This window comes from Chaetura pelagica, unplaced genomic scaffold (genome assembly GCF_000747805.2).
Source record: "Chaetura pelagica isolate M959 unplaced genomic scaffold, ChaPel_1.0 scaffold697, whole genome shotgun sequence".
Lineage (NCBI taxonomy): Eukaryota > Metazoa > Chordata > Aves > Apodiformes > Apodidae > Chaetura > Chaetura pelagica.
In genome coordinates this window covers 1-19406 of record NW_009953927.1, presented here as the reverse complement: position 1 = coordinate 19406, position 19406 = coordinate 1, and the positions used below count along the sequence as shown (strand labels likewise).

General features: G+C 38.8%; 1 protein-coding gene across 1 annotated transcript; it reads right to left on the bottom strand.

Moving 5' to 3' along the window:
- Positions 1 to 988: 988 nt before the first annotated feature.
- SEPP1 (selenoprotein P, plasma, 1) lies at positions 989 to 6391 on the bottom strand. Its single transcript, XM_010001592.1, is given in 4 exon segments — positions 989 to 1627; positions 2467 to 2584; positions 4238 to 4450; positions 6201 to 6391. Coding segments are annotated over 4 exon segments (1161 nt in total).
- Between the last annotated feature and the right edge of the window lie 13015 nt (positions 6392 to 19406).

The following is a 19406-nucleotide window of genomic DNA, read 5'->3' as shown; positions in this document are numbered from 1 at the left end:
TTAATTATGGTGTACACTTTCAAAGCAGTTGTCCTTTCTTGCATACTCTTTTCTTCACCCAGGAATCCTTCCAACAACTATAGTTTTACTTCAATTCAGTTAATAAAAAGTTAGAAATGTTAAGCTACACAGTGAAGTTATACAAGTTAAAGCAGCATATCCCCTTACTAATCAATACAGATTTATAAAATTCAGCACCATTATAAACAAAGATAAACATTAAACTGAGGTTAAATTTGTTCTGCCCCTCCTTTTTATGATATTGATATTGATTCTGCATTATGAGTTGTTAACACTGCTTCTCACTTTAGGCACAATCTTACTGATTTAGTGGGATTTTACAAGCTGTAGCAGCATGCATTAATGGACCTTGATACCATATCTAAGCCACGAAAGTTAAGCATATAAAGGTTACTTTAAAGTAATGCAATTACTGCTTGTATCTTACATTTGAGATAAAAAGTTTTCTTGGCATGTTGCTTAGGAATAAGCTTTTCTTGTACATAAATTGTATCCCCAGGCCAGAAAGAAAGAAAAAAAAAAAAAAAGTTTTGAATGTATTCCATCCTGTTAATAAAAAAAAATAAATGATTAAAATATCTCTTTTGGTTATCTTCTATTCTTGGTTGCAAAACATCAGACAGGAGCCCCTAGGTCATAGTTTATGCTCCTGTCCTCACAAATGCAAGCAGAATGTTAGAAGAGAAACAAGAAAGATAAATCAATCAAGAATGCAGACACCTTCCCAATGCAACTGAAAAACAAACTGTGGATCAGTTAAATTATGAAGCTTTTCACTGATGGGCTTTGACAGGTACTGTTCTGAAAGCACAGCTCTGAAAGTCTACTTTGCAATATTTTGACTCTACACACCTGTCTTTCTATAATTTTTAATTAAGGGCAATAAAAACAGTTAATTTGCTAATTTTTTTCACTCTTTCAGCCATATTACTTTAGGTAGTAGGACTCCCCTGCACTTTAAATGTGTTTAGTTTGTTTTTCAGGCTCAGTTCCTTGCCTCTTCCTGTCACTCTCAGGTGTCACTGGTTTCACTTGCTCTTGCTGCTGATGACTGTCAGGCAGCAGTGAGCAGACGTCACTGTCAAGATTCAGTGATGTCCTCTGCTGACAGCTGTCCGTGTCACCTGCAAGAATTTGGAAGTGCTCCACGACACTGTCAAGTGACAGAATTTCCTAGCTCTTCAAACAAAAGGTGTCGACAGTGTCAGCATCAGCTACTAGAAGTTGTGTCTGATGCTGTCGGCCAATTTCAAGTTAACTGGTTTTTACAGTTGGCTTTCCCTTTTTTTCATAGCTTTTTCTCTTGTGTAATTTCCACACTTCCTCCTGGAGGAACAGCATCTACCTCTTCATGACTACCTGTCTGATCATGCCTGCTCTGGCCAAAGACCCTGTGGTGCCGACCGCTGTGAGGGTGTCTGTGAGCTCCAGAAGGTGCCTGATGGTTCTCGGTTTTGGAATGATGACTGCCCTTGCCATGGTGGTGCCTGTGTCTGTTCCAGTTCTGCTGGTGGGAATGTTGACCAGTTGGACTGGGTTCGAGCTCTGCTAGCTTTTCATCTGCTTTTTTAGTGATGTTTTCACATATATCATCAATGTCAGGTTCCTGCAAAACAGAAGCTTGCATTAAATACAAGGCAGTGTATTTAATTAAACTAGCTGTAAAGTATTAAATAACATCTTTGCAGAACCAAATTTAAATCATTTGTGCCACTTTGTTGACTAAAGATATGAATGTATCAAAAGAACCGGTTTTACAACATCACTAGACAGGGCTCTTAATGAAACCTAGGAATTCTAATTGGTACCAATTTTCTAGGATCCTACATCTGACCTCTCTGAGGCCTACAGTGAGCTGGAAAACTGTGAAATGGGATTAAAAAAATATTCTTCTCACTGAACTTGCATGACTATGCATGTACCATTCTTGATAATCCTTTAAGTGGTCCTGATCTTCAGTTACATATAAAACAAAGCTACCCTTCTTTTATATCAGTGATTTGTCACCCTGTATTATCATTTTTTAAGTAACTATTGTGTAGTGTGTTTACACGTAAACCAAAAGGAACAGAAACTCAAATCCAGCTGAGATTTTATTGCCAGGATTTAAATAAAAAACTAAGCACCTACCCATCCCCAAAACCTAGAGTAGCTAATTTCTCACTAGCTGTACATGACTCTAGAAGCAGAATTAGCCTCCAAGACTTTATTTAGATTTCTGATTATTTGCATTTCTATGAATGGCAGGAGTTCAGATAATCAGTATATTAAGTTGGATCTAATTAACTCTGAAAAACATTTAAAAACTCTCAGTCAAGACACATTAAATGTTTAAATTCTAAGTCATGACTTTTTTGATTAATCACACTAAAATATTCCAGTCAATATACCAGTCAAATCCAGTCTCCTTTCCTAGTGTACATATAGAATAAAACAAGGAAATACCATGTAAGAGCAGTTTCCACACTTGTTTTCACAGTAAGCAACCTTAATAGAATCTTCTACATATTGGAAAGTCAGGAAGGAATAGGGCAGACCCAGATGATACACCAAACGGCCACATCTAAGGAGAGAAAGAGCTTTGTGGTTACATACAGATAAACATACACCTAAAACTAAGTATCTCCTCTTATCATACCTTATTTTATTCACATCAATCCACCCACGCTGCACAGTCCCAAGGCAAGTGTTTCTGTCCAAGGCATTCGCAGGCAAAACCAAGCTCTGCCTTACAAACTTCTGCCCGCTCAGCTGCACCAGTCAGGAGTGTGAAGCTCCATTTCTGGCTGGTGCAGAAACTCTACTGGCGGAAGCCTCTACTTTAGTGGCATCTAGGCTAGCAAAGCACTCCTGCTACAGACCTACCCCACCAACAGGGAGGGCTGTGTGCCCAGCGGTGCAAATTGCCACGTGGTTGTTGCATCCAAACAAATAACGTGTTAATGAAACATAACATGCTTTTTTATTATTATTTGAATGTGCATTGTATGCATCTGTGTTGCTGATTTAGTGTGTGTGAGGGGCTTTTTAGGGGGGATATTTCCCTCTGTCTGTACTTGAGCATTCTGGGATGCACTTGGCTGCACCACTGGTGGAGTTCAAAGGAGCTGGAATAAATGCAGAACTTGTCCAGAAGGGCACTTTATTAAGTACCTCAACTGCAATGTCACCACTCAGTCCTCCAGGCTTCAGCTCCCTACCTGCCTGCAGTGCACATCCATGGCCAGCAACAGGCACGGGTTGCGTTGCCAATGGCACAATAAGGACATCCATTCCTAGAACCATCATGGATCGTGGCCAAACTAGTGCCAAACCAATTCCTAGCACAGCTGTGCCCTGTGTGTTGACAGCACAGAATTGTTCAGCGTTTCAAACACTGTGGGCCAGGCATCAGCTCCTGGGCCCCCGCACGGATCACGTACAGGCTTGGCCTGTTTATCTGTCTGAGGACAGAAGCCTTCCCTACTTCAGTGTGTTTGTTGCTGTAACATGCAATCACTCTCTAAAGATCATCCCAGTGCATCCCAGTCCCTTGAAACCTAATTTAGCCAATTAGTTCAATTTCATCACATAACAAAAAAAAAAAAAAAAAAAAAACCACAAAAAAACAAAAACAAAAAAACCCAAAACCGTAAAACTAAACAAAACAAAAAGTAACTTTCTAATTCCTTATATAACTTAATTATGTTTCAGTATGAAGAGAGAGTGCTCATTACAATATCTTAATAGTAATTAGGATGGACATGTTAGAAGTTCTGGACTTGCTGAATGATTTCCATCAGATCAAAACTGAAAAATCAGGATTTCAGTTAGAATTATTACTGATTCTGTCAAAATACGTATGTCCCAGAATCCTGTGATCAAAAAGCTATTTTCTTCCAAAGTTTTAAGTTTCACCTAAAGACTAATTTTTCTGTATGGCTACATGACATTTTTAACCACTTCCCTCAAAATATTTTCATGAGAACTCAGATAACTCAGATAAAGAAAAAACTATTTATCCCTAACTTACTTAAGCAAGAGCAGACACTTGTTTTGTAGCCTCCCTTTTCCAGTAAATGCAAGTGCTTAACTTTGTGCAACTTAGAAGTTGTTTATGATGTCTTTGTTGTGAGGTCATCAGGTTACTTGCTAATAAGTGAAATAATATAGAGGTTTGCAAGAGTTCACTTTAAATACAGACAAATATTTTCCTGTGTTCACTGTAAACACAGACCTGTCATAGATGAGAAAGTCATCTTTGTTTCCATTTAAGGTAGTCCAGACATCAGGTTGCTGCTCATCCTGCTGGTAAACAGTAATGTAGTCTGAAACACTTTCTTTCAATAGGTGAACTTTCCTCTGGGAAGGAGTTTCCTGATGGTTGACAATCACATACGAGATGTTGACCAGGCCTTCATTCTCTAATTTCACTCGCAGTTCCTCCAGTCTAGTGGAGAATGTAAAGAAGAAAGATCATAAATCATTATAGAATGGTAAGATTTGCCACATTCTACAAAAGTCAATATGCTCATCTTGCTTTTATTACACTAAATGTTACTTTCTCCCAGTTTTAATAGCAACAGTCTAACACTATTAAAACATTCTTGCCTTGTGCCATGGCTTTCAACAAACCAGACTCTACAGTCTCCTGTCCTTCTAAGTAGAATGCAGTACTGAGTAAAGCAGACGTGTTTTCAGATGGAATTCAGTGCTATTTCTATTTCAGTTCTCTCATGCTCTTCATGGTGTAACACAGTTAATTTATATAATGTCCTTACTTAAATGCTGTGGGTTTGGTGACATAGTTGGTTGAAGAATGCATAACGTAAATGCAGCGGGAATATGGATAATCAAGAAAGGAAACCTGCAGTAAAAGGCCAACAGCTCTCCTACTCACCTGGACATGGCTGTTTTCTATAATAGTCAGGAAAGGGATGGTGCAGCCATTGGGCCAAAAGGATGGCTACAGAAATTGTGCACCACCTGACAGTTAACTGATGTTCCCCTTTGGTGTCCCATCACAAAAGTCTTTCTTTGCTCTATGATGCAGAAAGATGCTTTCTCGCTGTTTGATGTGGGTGTTTTTTTGTTATAGTTGTTTTCACTTGTATCCTTCCTATTGAATTGCTCTAAAAAAAGTTTTGCTTTTTTTTTTTTCCTTTAAGAAAATAGTCTAGAACTTGAAAGTTTCTTTAAAATCTTTCTAAAATGTACAGAATCAAACCAAACTACCGTGATAGCCAACCACAAAGCCAAATTTTTACTTCACTGGAACCAGAGATTCACAACCACTTTTTCAAATCATCTTTCTTAAAAAACTCAGGCTATTATAATATGAAGCTATGCAGCCTAGAGGGGGAAACTAGGATGTTTTTATGGTGGTTAAAGTCAAGCTGTGAAACCAGGGCTGTGAATTTGTAAACCAAAGTGATTTCACAGTCAGTAAAAGAACCCAAGATAAGGGCTGTATGCAACTCCTGTTTGGATCAGCTCAAAATTATTTTCCTCCTGCTGTTACTGTCTTGATACTTAATTACTTGCAGAGAAGTAGATTCTAGAAACCAGAGCAATGTCTCAGGTGTTGTATGAAAACAGAACACTGACGATTTCCTTGAATGCTTCATCTATGTTTCAAAAGGCCATGCTTTACCTTACTTTCTGGATTTCTTTTTTATATCTAGGACCTCTGAACAGGGTTTGGGAAAGCACATTAAAAGCATGTTTTGATTTGCCTTTTTGCCCACAGATCTTGCATAAGAAATCAGTGATCACAGATATCTCTGTTCCAGGTGTTTTAGTCATGTCAGAGAATTGCTGTCTTTTGGCTTCAGCATCTTTACCACATTAATAATCTGCAGCTAACTGAAACAGTCTTGAGGAACAGTCTTTGTTGGATTCTCATGGATTTCATTAATGTCAAGTTGATTATATTTTCGTGTTGTAAATACAATCCATAGAAGATGATCTGTCAGTCAGGACTAAGTCAAGAGATATAGAATCTGAGCCACTGTCACAGAACACTCCTGATGAGAGTTAAGCTGGTCACCAGGTCACACATGTGGGCTGGGGTGGTGGCATTTGAGGAAGCTGGAGTTCATTGAGTGCATTGCAGTTAGGCACACGTATTATTCTCCAATGGCATTAAAAAATTGACCTGTTATTTTTTAACAAAAACTGGGAAAGAGATTTATGCTTACCTGGAAGCCTGCATCAGGCACAAGTATCAGCTAGCTTGGAGGAGAGCCACCACTGTCACTGAACCCCGAGAGTTCAGCATGGGGTTCTCCTCCCCAATACGCCATTCTGGGGGCTCCTTGCAGTTCTGGATCTCTGTCCCTCCTCCTGGGAGGAGAGAGAGAGCCAGAACGAGCCCCAGCCCTGCCCACATGACTGGGCTTTATCTGAAAAGAGAGAGGAAAAAAAACAAAATCAGACCCATGCCTAAAAAATGTTCAGACTCTGAAATTCCCATAACAAACCACAGCAGGATACTGGCTCCACTCAGTTAAAAAAAAAATCAAACCCACCTAACAGTAAGAAAAAATGTGACCTACTTTGTTTACTGTTCTATCATGTTTCTTTCATTTTGCAGTGAAAATGCAGTATTTTGTGGTTGTCGCTGCATGTAAAGAGCTGAAAAGTAAGTGTTCAGAATAAATGGGTTTTCTTTCAGAGCTAGTAGTCGGAGTGCCTTGTTCCTTCCTCTTTATATTTTGTTCTTGTTGGGCTTTAAATCTTCAGTGATTTTAAAGTGGCCTCATTTCTTATGTTTTAAAATCAGGTGTGGTGTGCCACTTCACACCAGTAAGAATCTAGACCAGTTCACTACAGATTCCAGAGTAATTCCACTTGCTAAAAAATACTTGCATCATCAGTGTATTTTGGCACACAGAAAGTACTATAGAGCATGGAAGAAATAATAAACAAACAAACAAACAGCCTTGTTCCTTCCTCTTTATATTTTGTTCTTGTTGGGCTTTAAATCTTCAGTGATTTTAAAGTGGCCTCATTTCTTATGTTTTAAAATCAGGTGTGGTGTGCCACTTCACACCAGTAAGAATCTAGACCAGTTCACTACAGATTCCAGAGTAATTCCACTTGCTAAAAAATACTTGCATCATCAGTGTATTTTGGCACACAGAAAGTACTATAGAGCATGGAAGAAATAATAAACAAACAAACAAACAAATAAATAAATAAATAAAATAGAATTTTATGTCAGTCTGGAGTATTTGGATCCAATCTCTTAACACAAGCACTAGAAAAAAATTGCAAAAAGTGCAAATGAAAATGGAGTTTCAGGAATTCCTCAGATATTACAAAAGATCCTACCTGCACTTAGTCCACTTAATGTTTATGAAAACCAAAGCATAAGAGATATTTTGTAATGATATTTTCCTTTTAGTTCATTTACATAGTATTTTTGGCTTAGTACGTTCAGAAAACACCCATTGTTGAGAAAGTTGTAAAATTATAAAACTTCTCCCCAGTGTCTCCTAGGTTGTGGAATTGTGTAATTTCACCACTCGCATCAAAATCTGACGGTGAACACAGAATATTTTTGAAACAGCAAGTTCTGATAACACATTTCACTGATCTTGTCATATAATAATAATAATAATAATAGCAACAGTAATAATAAAATACTTTAATAACTGAGCTCTTAAAGCAAGAGTCAGCTGCTGCAAAGCTAACACAATTTGTGAACTGCATCTGTCCTCATGTTTTTTCTCCTGCAGTTCTACCAAAAGCATTTTAGTTACAGTACTTTCAAGAACCAACTGCAGTCCAATAGATATCAAGAGGACCATTTTTTCACTCTTCCCACACATCTGGAAAGCTGCCTGCCTTTGTATCCTTTATAAACAAATGAAGCTCCTATGACATCTTGAGTTCTTTCTAAGGCTTTCTATGCTGCAGCACTGGCTCTCAGCGCCAGCAACAGCTGCCTCACCCTTCGAACCAGACCAGAGCCGTGCTCTGCATTACACTGCTCCTCGCATTTCAACCTTCTAGTTGGTTTCCAATGGAAATTTCCACAGTAGGCCTTTTCAGGCGAAGAAATGAGGAGACGCTCTGCCAGATCTTAAGTCATGCAGCTCTCCAATAGCAAAGCCAGCACACTTACCCTCTCCTCCCCCACCTCCTTGGCAGCTCCGCTTAACTCTGCAGCAGAAGAAAACACTGTGGGGGAAAGGGCTGTGGTATTTATACTGCTCTTGTTTATCTCACTTTGCAGATATGGTTCAAAGTTCAGGGAGCTTATTCTGAGTGACCTTGCAAGCAAAGCAAACCCCTTTATCAAAACTAGCCAAAATATTTCTCCATTAACTTATCCCAAGTGGAAACTGTTTACTGCGCAGGATGGCAAGGTGCTTTTGATGCGATGACTTTAAACACCAAGTTAGGCAGTTTGTCAGTCACCCCAGCCCGATGGAGGCAGTGGTACAGTCAGAGGAGGGGCCTGGGCCAGAGAGTCATTATTTTCTGAACACAGTGGTAACCACAGCAAGAGGGGGAAGGCACTTCTCTATTTATAAAAATGATGAGCTAGCAAGTTTTGCTCTCAAATGCTTAGAGACTCGAGTACCCTGCTGAGGGCAGGTCCAGCACAGAGCTCCTTTTGCCCAGCTGCTCTGGAGTATGTCACTTGCTTCTGCAGAACCTGCAGCCCAGATCTTCAGCCATTTAAATCAGTGTGGCTACACAAAAGCCAAGAAGCCCTATCAACCCTCATAGCCAGTTAACTCTCTGTATTACTCCGTTACATTTCCTGAACACCATTGTCACTGAGGTATCTACGGACATTCAGGTTACACTGTTTCCTTTGCTTGCCTACTGAGAGTTCATCCAAGATGGGGTTTATTTTGACAGCAGTTTGCTTGAGTTTAATTTCCTTCCATGTATATGTGTGTTTATGGAGAAATAAATGTTTAAAAACCTGGTGTGCATTCAGAACTCTAGGTGGAAAGATTTGTATTTCTTAGTTCTACAGCCTGAAACTCGTTTCCCAGAGAGATGAGCTTTATGCCTCTAGTTTGGTGTGAGAAATGGAACTGCTGACCTTCGGATTATGCTGTAGAAATCCCATGGAAAGAAGGACAAAGATCTGAAGTTTTATGCAATAGTCTTGGAGATATGATGCAGAAAGCAGACCTCAGACTGGGACTGATTTTTTTTAATTAAAAGGTGGAATGTGCTAACATTCCTTATTTTACTAGAGAAACATATCCTTGTATTCCTCACCAAGATGGGACTAAGCCCTGATAACTGTGATGATGTCCTTTACTATTCCAGATGAGAAGTTATTTGCTAAGCCTCTTGTTTCAGGATAGGGCGTTGATTTTCCATGCTAATGAAATGCTAATAAAGCCCTGAAAGGTTGACTGGAGATATTTGGTATGCATCATCCCTGTCAAATCCTAAATAAGCACTGAAGCACCAAAAAGAAATTATGCAGGTACAGATCTATTAATAGAGAGAGGAATAAAATGCAGCTCAGTCACAATTGATACTTACACTCTTGACAATTATTGCTGCTACACTGAAGATACTATGAAAGAAAGAGCATTATTGTACTCTCATTTCTTTTTCAGCTTTGTAGCACAAGGCTTGATTAACAAGTGCTGAGCCTTTAAACCACATGTGAGACAAGTGGGTGCTGCTGAGACCAGCAGCTCACAAGTACTGAAGAATAAAGGGCCCAGAGTAAACTGAGCTGAAGCAGTTAACTTACAGAACAGCTCCCTACTAGGGAGAGAACCTAGAGGATGGAAACATAAGTTGCTCACTACAGAAAAGTTGGCATTTCCTCCCCTCTGCAGTATCTAGAGACACTTGCAGACCCTCAGTTCCCTTACAGAAACATGAGAATCAGCTGTTGGAAGCAACTACCACTGTGCCAACAAATACTACTTATTATATTATTTATTTATCTTACAATAAATGTATAATAAACTTTCTAATATTAAGAGCGTAACTACATTCATAGTGCTAAGCCATAGCCATCTTGCTTTATAACATTCACCTTACCTGAGATAATTGTCCTGTCTCAAGACTTAATGAGAAGAAATGTTCCTCTATCTCAAAGCAGGTGATAAGGAATATTATATTGTTGGTGGTGGGTTTAGACAGAACTAATCCGGTTGTTTTGGAAATGTACAAATTAAATATGTCTAAAATTGTCTTAAGAAGTACCATTTCTGAATGTAAAAATAAAATAAAAAAAAAGAATTCACTTCCACAATTATTATTTTTTTTTTACAAGTGGTAGAATAAAGATGTTAATGATTGTTGAATTTGGAGTTTAATACCCGGAACATTCAATTTTTTATATTAACCTCATTAAATTTGTAGGATCCTGTAGCCCTTTGTCCAAAATGTCCAAAGAAATTATTGTCTTGAATCTTAATTTTGCTTTCCACTGCAAGTATTTTCTTACTTGTTGAGTATGTTCCAATCTCATTGCAGGAGGCAATTATGAACCCTAATTTTGACAAGTCTTCAGTTTCACACAATAATTTTTATAATTATCATCCTGTTGCTACTTGCTGTCTTTCTTATTTGGGGAGAATAATGGTCCCAGTGGAAATAATAGCCCCCTTCCCTTCTTGTTGAACATAAACAAAAGTTTGACATATTTCAAACTTTTCAAAGGATCACAACACAGAAATAGCAGTGTCTTTGGAAATCAATTGATGTTTGTTATTTTTGTTATCTAGATTGGTAATGTATTCATTTATTTAAAAAAAAAAAATCTCAAATGGACATAGAATTATGAGGCTGTGAGTAATTATATTCTGGTAAAGTCTGCTGTAGTGATTTGCAACATATTTAAATAATGAGAGGACAGAGGCAGAGCACATATCCAGCACGAATTCTTCCGTGAGACCTTAGGACTTGAGTGTTTTGCTCTTGTGGCTGAAGGATGTCACAAGCAGGGAATTCAAAGTCCACTGACCGATTGTCTCTACTCAGTCTTCTCATTTTTTTCTCATTTTATAACACTGTAACTGTGTCAACTCAGTGGAGTTATTCATACTTTACAGTGGAATAAACTGCAATAAAAACAGGCTGTTGAGGTTTACTTAATGCTTACATAAGCAAATTTCCATTTTTTTTATAAGGCCTTAAAGTCTTGGTTAAATACTGTAAATAAAGGGTAATTTACATGAAGGCTAAGAAGAGATATTTAAGGAAAGTAAATTCAGCAGAATAATTAGAAACACAAGTTTATTAGTTAAAGTAACTCCAGAAAGACTGATAGTGGTATAATATTGGTCTGGTGCTCCTTCCATGTGAGATCCAGAGCAGCATTAGATAACTAGATGAATACTTCTCAGAATTCAAAGGAAGAAACAAAAGCTGACATCCTCTGATTTACAGGTCTTGAGATTGTTTCAGTGAATGAAGGAATAGCTGATACATGGCAATAGTCTATTTAAAACCAAAATGGTTTCAAAGGAGGTCTGATCTAGTAGAAAAATATTTTGGTTTTCTGTTTGGAAATTCCATGCTAATAATGAAGTTTCTTTCACTCCTTGAACCTATCTGTAGCAGACTGTAATTAGCAAGTAAAATCTTTTTAATCAGACACACTCAAAGTCATAATCATTGCACAGATTACAAATGTAAACTGACCCTGGTTGCTGAATACCTACACATATTCTGAGTTCCCTATTGGCTGTTTACTTTCTGCATTTATCCTACAATAATTCTGCCAGCCTGCAAGATCCCCATGCCACATCAGTGGGCCTAAAACCAATGGTCCTCCTATAATTTGAAGGAAGGACAAGTTACCTGATGATAGCCAAGGTCTGGTTAAGAGGATCAGAGCTGTGTTACATCTTCTGTGGTTTTGTATTTTTCAGTGTATTTAGTAATAATTGGCAGTCCTGTGCTCTACAGAAGAAACTTGAAATTTCCTTGAGTTTGGTGTGACTCTGCTTGGTGGCTCCTGGTGCTGGGAAGACACAAATGTAATCATGCAATGCCCAAAGCAGGTTATCTGTGCAGATCTCCTATATGGATCTCATATCCCACACAATGATTAATGATCCCCCCTTCTACAGGAATGATGCAGCTGCACCAGGAATGCAGCAGATACCTTCAGGCTTTCCAGTACAGCACAACGAGTCAGCTCATACCTGAAGTAATTAATGGTGGACCAATGAATGCAAGGTGAAACAAGCCCCTTGATTTTTCTGTGTTCTCTTTACATTAAGATCTGAGGGTGTAGTTACATAATCATAACTTCAGACGTATCATCAGCAACACATGCAATTCCAATTAAAGTCTTTATACCAAATAACTCTCCTTAAGCAGGTGTGGAGAAAAACGTGTCATCAGCCAAATCCACAGGAGTTCATTCCAGGTAACTTTGAAGTCGTCTCACCAGAAATTCCTGTACAAGCAAGTTCTTGTTAATGATTTATAACAGGTCACCCAAGCATAGTTCACTGCCCTGATCCCCAGACAGGGAATGTAATTTACAACAGCAATGTACATGGGATTCAGTGCTGATGTAGAAGGAACCTTACAGGAAGTTCAAGTCTGTTATTTGCTTCTGTGTTGTAAAACACATGAAAACTGAAGTGAAAACTGAGTTTTGCTAATGAATAAGAGGGATTTGTATGAAAAAGTTTCCTTTCAAGACGAGAATTTGGTTCCATTTCTTTTTGTGGCTCTGCATTTTCCTGAGATTACAGCAGTGGCTGCAAACACCACGGTCTGCAAGAGATGTTGAGAGAGCTTAGAGACAGATTCAGATAGCTGAGCGCAACATGGAGATTGTTTCACATGAAATGGAGTGCAACAAACTAAAGTACTTATGGCTTCAAATACATCCTATTGAAAGTTGACTATAGATGATAACTTCTTTTCAGATAGCATAGTTCTGGAATGCAGAACTGTGAAAAAAAAACCCTTGTGTGCCCTTGCTAGGGCAGGAGTACCACCAGTGTGCCACCAGCACAAGGAATGAAAGTGTAACTGGCTAAATCAACCAAATATTTTACTGTTTTGTCCATCTTGGAAATTCAAAAGCACCTGCCATTTCCGCATCAAAGCACTCTAAGTAGCAAATTTTTTGTGAACTGCTGAAACAATCCACAGATGAAATATAAAAGTAGATTGGCCAAAGTGACAGTTTTCACTTAAAATACACTTTGCTTATGCTGCTTCTGCAGCACACAGGAAGCTGAGATTGATGGCTATCTATTCCCACCATGAGTAAAAATTATTTTTACCAAAAAAAAGGGTTTTCCTAGTACCATAATGGACTCCAAATGTAAATACCTCAAGTGGTCTCTGTAGATAAAGAATTATTGTAAAGCAATACTGATCTTCTGAGGACTGGTGGAAGAACTGAACTGGTTTCTAAATGTGTTTTCTATAGAAGCAGAGGCAAAGCTGTGCTGATACATACACTTACAACAATCCAGTCCTGAACAGACTAATTGCCTCCTTCTGTTTTTTGAAAGCTGATGGAAATCTGCAAGGGTCAGATCTTCAGCTGATTTTTATCAGGAAACATAATTTGATATGCAAGGAGCACTTACAGCAGCTATCTTACAGCAAAAACTTTCCTGTCATTGTCAGTGCCATTATTTAAAAAGCCAGCAAGAGACTAGCATTCAGCCCTTCCCAGATTTGACTTCTGTTAACAAAGCTAGACTGACCTACAGTTTGTGTCTTCAGCAGACACTGCTTTGTCAAATGTCCAGCAGATATGGTATCTGTTATTGATAGAGAGCTTTTTGGTATCTGCAACCCACACTTGGAATGTAACAGGTATGTCTACAATCAGGTGGATAACTGCACCCCTTCTGGAAGTGCTAAATGCTTACTGATTGAATATACTGGAATACCTTTCATAATGGAATATATAATGTGACTGTCATAAATTCATACTAACTGGTGGAAAAAAAATAATTAAAAAAAATTAGAAAGACCATTACTGGTTCATATTTCCAAGCATTTCCCATTCTCCTGAAGAGCTCACATCTTTGCTGAAAATTATAATTATTAAATAATACACATTTCTTTTTGTGTGGTTTGGATGAAATATGTAAAACAAAATATCTTCTGATATTACAGTCCTGTATTTTGTTTTCCACAGATGCAGTTCTTGAAGATAACAATGAAGGCAAAGTAAAATTTTGAATACAGAATATTATTTCTGTACTACATTGACAACGGGCCAGCAAATACTGGAGACCATTGTATTTGACAAACATTTTACCCCTACCTTGACATTGGCAATCTTCCTATTTTTCCCACAGTTTTGGTCTCCTAGGATTTGGCTGGTTGAGAGAAAAATCAAAATCAGAATAGTAGAACTTAAATAGCATTCCAGAATAAAGAGTACAGAATGCAACACAGAGAAAATAACTCAGTGTTTTAAAGAAAGAAAAGTGACAGCAGGGAAGAGGCTATGTTGTTTTGTCTGAGGACATCCTTGGAAGTCACCTGAACAAGACATCACACTATTCCACATCATTGCAAATAGGAAAAGAGAATAAAAAAACTGGCCCAAAAAATTCAAGCAACCCCTATTGGTTCCTTCTATGGAAGTTCTGTTATTTCATATGTTCATACGTACTTGGATGGGCCTCTTGGCTTGTCTGAGAATTCACACCAAACAGGCTTCATGTCCTGTTCTCTAATTAAAGGAAGTAACAGCAATACCCACTTTTGAGTCTCCTCATCTCGTTCCAAAAGCACTGGCTCAGCTTCTGGAACTTTAAAAACAAGTGAGTCCTAGTCCTGACAATAAAAAACAGTCATCATACCATGTCCCAGCATCTCTCCAGTAAACAGAGGTTTGCATGGCTGCACATTTGTAAGGACTTTTGTAGAACTACAGGAGACATAAGCCCCACGCTGCCATTTTACTTTGGTAAATCCTCACCTCTATTTTAACTTTTTTCCTGGCTGCCTTTTGGCAGGAAGACATGTTCAAAATATTATTCATGTATGACTTGTACTATGTACTAGTTATTATTTCCATATCAAGAATGGCGTTTAAGACAGTGGTAGTATCCCCATTAGAGCCCAGGGTCAGCATTTCATGCTGGAACAGATGGTCAGCCCTCAGGCCTGTCTTTGACCACCAGTATTTTGACCAGCACTCTAAACTGCAAGCTGAGCTGAATTTCTCTGACTTCTTCTTATCAGGAAAAAAAAACAACAACAAAACAGTAGGGATTTGTGCTGATCTTGCATCATGATCACTGCCAGATTTCCTGTAAAAGCTCATGAAGAGGAAACGAAATATGAATGCAAAGTGAGAAAAACTTGCAGTGCTTTAAAAGTCATGGAAGTAACACTTCCTTCCAGCACAGCCAGCTGGAATTCAGAAGAAGAGGCAGACCAGAAGACTAAATGCATAAGTGATCCTATGACTGCAATAAAAGTAATAATTAACAACAAAGGCTTTTAAATTATATTCCCCTTTTTGCAAGGACTTCATGAAGTTTCGCTTGTAAATGTTTTAAGTTAATGATAAAATTTGTGCTGATTCTTTAACACAGACACATGCTCAAGGAAAGTTAAAAAATAAGTAATTAAAGGATCATGTGGGATTTCATCAACCTAGCTGTCCTGCAGCCAAATGTAGGACTTAATTCTCTGTTGTTCAGGCATATAATCATGTAGCCAGTGGCTCAGGCACTATTTGAGGTTTACAGTGTGTATTGTGCATGAGAATGTTCTTAAGAGCTGAAATGACAGAACAGAGGCCAGGTGCTCTTCCCACAGCACATGTGCTTAAGGTGCTGTTACAACCAGCAGAGTCAGTCACAGGGGGAGGTGCCAGAAAGAAAACAGTTCTTGAGGAGAAAAAGTCTTCCCCTAGATACTGGGAAGACTTATTTCTAGGCTGCCCAACTTTCTAACATTTTATTGCTCTCAATGTTATCTTATTGGTATGTGGAATGTTTCCCTGGTTGTCTCAAAGTTCTCAAGGAAGTTTTCATCTGTAGTGAACATTTTATGAACCTATCAGTCAGACATAACTTCTGCCAACAATAATATGGTCCACAGGTCTCTGGTTTTCTAGGAAAGTTGTGTGGTCTGAAAGAAGGAGTAATCTAAAATTATCTGTGAATATTTCTGCATGTATAATACAGGAAAGTGCAGCATTGATAGTGGGCTAGGTCAAAACATTTTCTGCCAGTTTAGCTTTAATCCTTTCCAGTCTCAGTAGATTTCCATGGATTATTAATGAGAGCTATAAAGATAACCTCACACATCCTGACGCTCTATGGTCACTGTTGCTTACACAAAAAAACACACAAAACGTTTTTGCATATCAGGTTGCAGCAGATTTGCTAGTGAAAACCTGTGTTACTACTGAATAGGTAGTATCTGCATACAAAATGATTTGTAAACAATGTGTATGTATGTTATTTCTATTCATGATACACAGTGCATACCCATACAAAAAAGCCATGGTGTATATTTCTTTTAACAACTAAAACAGGTAACTTTTAAACAGAGGTTTTCTCTAAGAGGTTTCCCATAGAAGTGCTGACCTAGCCAAGGCATGTTGAATTTACACTGGGAGCTGGACTAGATGATCTTTAAACGACCCTTCAGCTGAACCCTTTATATGACTCTGTGACTCTGAATTCTGGGATAAAAGGAAAAAACAGCAAAGTACTTAACACCTACTGTTATGAAAGCACTAAGCCACTATACAATTATTTTAGGCATGCTTCTCCCAGTTCTGCAGAATCCACATCACTATGGTTTATGAAACTGATAGACAGCCTAAGTCCTTAGACTTGCTGCTTATTCCAGATAATATGAAATAAAATATTTGGTTAAAAACGCTAGAATTCAACCGCCTGCTCTTCCAGTGTTCCCAGACACTGATCTCCCTGATTTCACTGGTCAGCTGATCTATGTGGAGTCACAGAAAATATAAGTAGATAAGATTTGGTCTGGAGCACGTAGGGTAGCAGATAACACTGAGCAGATACTAACGCACATCCTGTCCTAGCTGTGCCTTCCCTCTGAGAACACAAAGATAAGGAAGGAACGGGCTTTGACTCACAGAGGTAACGTTTTAGGATTTTTGACATCAATTCAGGATTCAGCATGTTGCATTTTTCAAGCATCGCATTTCACACTCACCACTATTGCTATGGCTTTTGTGAACTTCTTATATTTTCCCTTCCCTCTTGAAATAGTAGAGATGAGGAGGATTAACAGAACAGCTATCAGAGGCAAAACCCACTGCTATTTTTCCTTTAAAACTTTACGAAACGGTCACTGGTGTCGCTCCACTAGGCACACCTATCAAAGGGTCTCTCCAGAAATGTTTTCCTCTTGCATAATAGCACACATCTGGCTTGCTCGGGGCATGACAGAAAAGGCCTTCCATGCAGAGAACAAGGAGTTGTGCAACGGAGACATGCTGTGCCGTATGATACAGAGATTCCTTGGAAATTATTGGTATTGCTACAGGAACGAGCAGCTGATTTCCTAAGATTTGTTTCAGTAAGAGACCAGGAAAGGAGCCACTGGAATTCTGCACCTACTTGGGTGAATCACGTGGTCCTGCTCTGGGACAGCTTGGTGGGAGATCTGGGTATCAAACGCGTGTGCTAAGCAGCTTTTAAAACTGTCTGGGGAGCCAGTCAGTGCTCTCCAGCAAGCTGGGTGCAGGCTGCTAGGTGGGCAGCCTCGAGCTAGAGAAGCTAATGGTGCCTTTTGGCCTTCACTTATAACCCAGATTACCAGCTTTTGCAGAACAGTTCTGTGCTCAGTCCTGCACTTACACATCTTCTGAAGTCTTGGGTTTCACATCTGCCCATTATTAGTTACTTCATTTCTTCAGACAAGAGGGTGTTTTTTTTAATCACTGTATGATTCACACTTCTCTACAATTAGCTTAGTATTTGCTTTTGTCTGTTTGCTACTTCCCAGCTTTTCCTGGGAGAGGCTGCCAGCACTCACCCTGGCTGAATGTGCTCTGCCTTGCTCAGCACCTACACTTGGGCATTATTCCCAAACTCAGCCAAATGTCACGTCCAGGCAGCTTATCAGGTTATCTGCATGAATACAGATTTCTCCAGTGTCACTGAGGTAATTCTGGAAAAGGAAAAGAACATAGTGGCCATACAAATGGCTAGTACAGGTTGACCTAGACATACGGGTAACAGTAATTGGGATGTTTGCTTAACATTTTTCCCCTTGTGTAAATAAAATGCACTATAAACCAGGTTATTCTCAGACTTACCACTAAACTGTATTGTTTTGTAACACGACTCTAAGAAATTCTAGAGGTAGTCCTGGAAATACCACACGCATTTTTATGAGGGGAAAAGGGGAACCTGAAAAGTTCTAGTTTAATCAGTGCAATTTTGTATTTTAAATGCTATTGGGACAAACTAGGAACTGTTCATTTAAAAGCTCCCATCTACCCTGACAGAACAGCAAGAAGAGCAAAAGCATAGGAAAAAAAGAAAGAAACACTACGGAACGATCCATGGAAAAAAAACCAAAACCAAGTGATCAGAAAAAACATGTTGTTGTTGTTTTTTTTTAAAAAAAAAAAAGCAAGCCACCAACATGGTCTGGATAGGCATAAGGTGCTGGAATGGAAATTTTTTATTCTTGTGTCGCATTTTGGTCTTACAGTGGTAACTTCAGCAGTATTTCAATTTTCATTACAAGCTATTGGATATGATTCTTTAACTAAAAATTAGATCTCTAATGATTTACAGCTAACCTTTAGATTTTTTTTAAATGCAGGAGGCATCAACGTTCCTCATGTACTGCCACATACCAGAAAACAAGAATGGATGTGGCAGAAAACTCCTAGATTGAAGTACCTCAACAGACCCACTAACAAGAGCAACAGCACTAGCAAGGCCACTAAGCACTAACATGAGGAAATAAAAGGGTCAGAAACTTGACTTCAGACTTTTTAATATTACATTACAAACCATCACTATTGATAAACCTTATTGTACTCCTGTATTATAAAACACTGCACCGAGTCTTAGGAGTTTATGTATTAAAAGGATACATAAAAATTAATTTGAACTTGACAGGACATCCATTGTTTCATGTTTTGTTGGATGCAGGATTTGCATGTGGAATGCCTGCCTCCATTTCATGCGTGTCTACTCTTTCAGTGGAGGATGGACACGGCAAAAGAAATCATGCAGTTCTGGCACCAGGGAAAAGTGATGGAATTCACACACAGCCTCATTCAGAGGAATTACGTGGGCACAGCCATTGCACGTGGCAGCTCTTCTGTAGTCATGACTGACACAGAGGCCATCAAAGGGATGACCGTGATATCTATTTTGACAAGTTCCTATTACACCGGCTTATTTGGCTGAGTTTTCCCATCAGGCGGCAGCACAGAAGCCCGGGTTTCTGGGGAC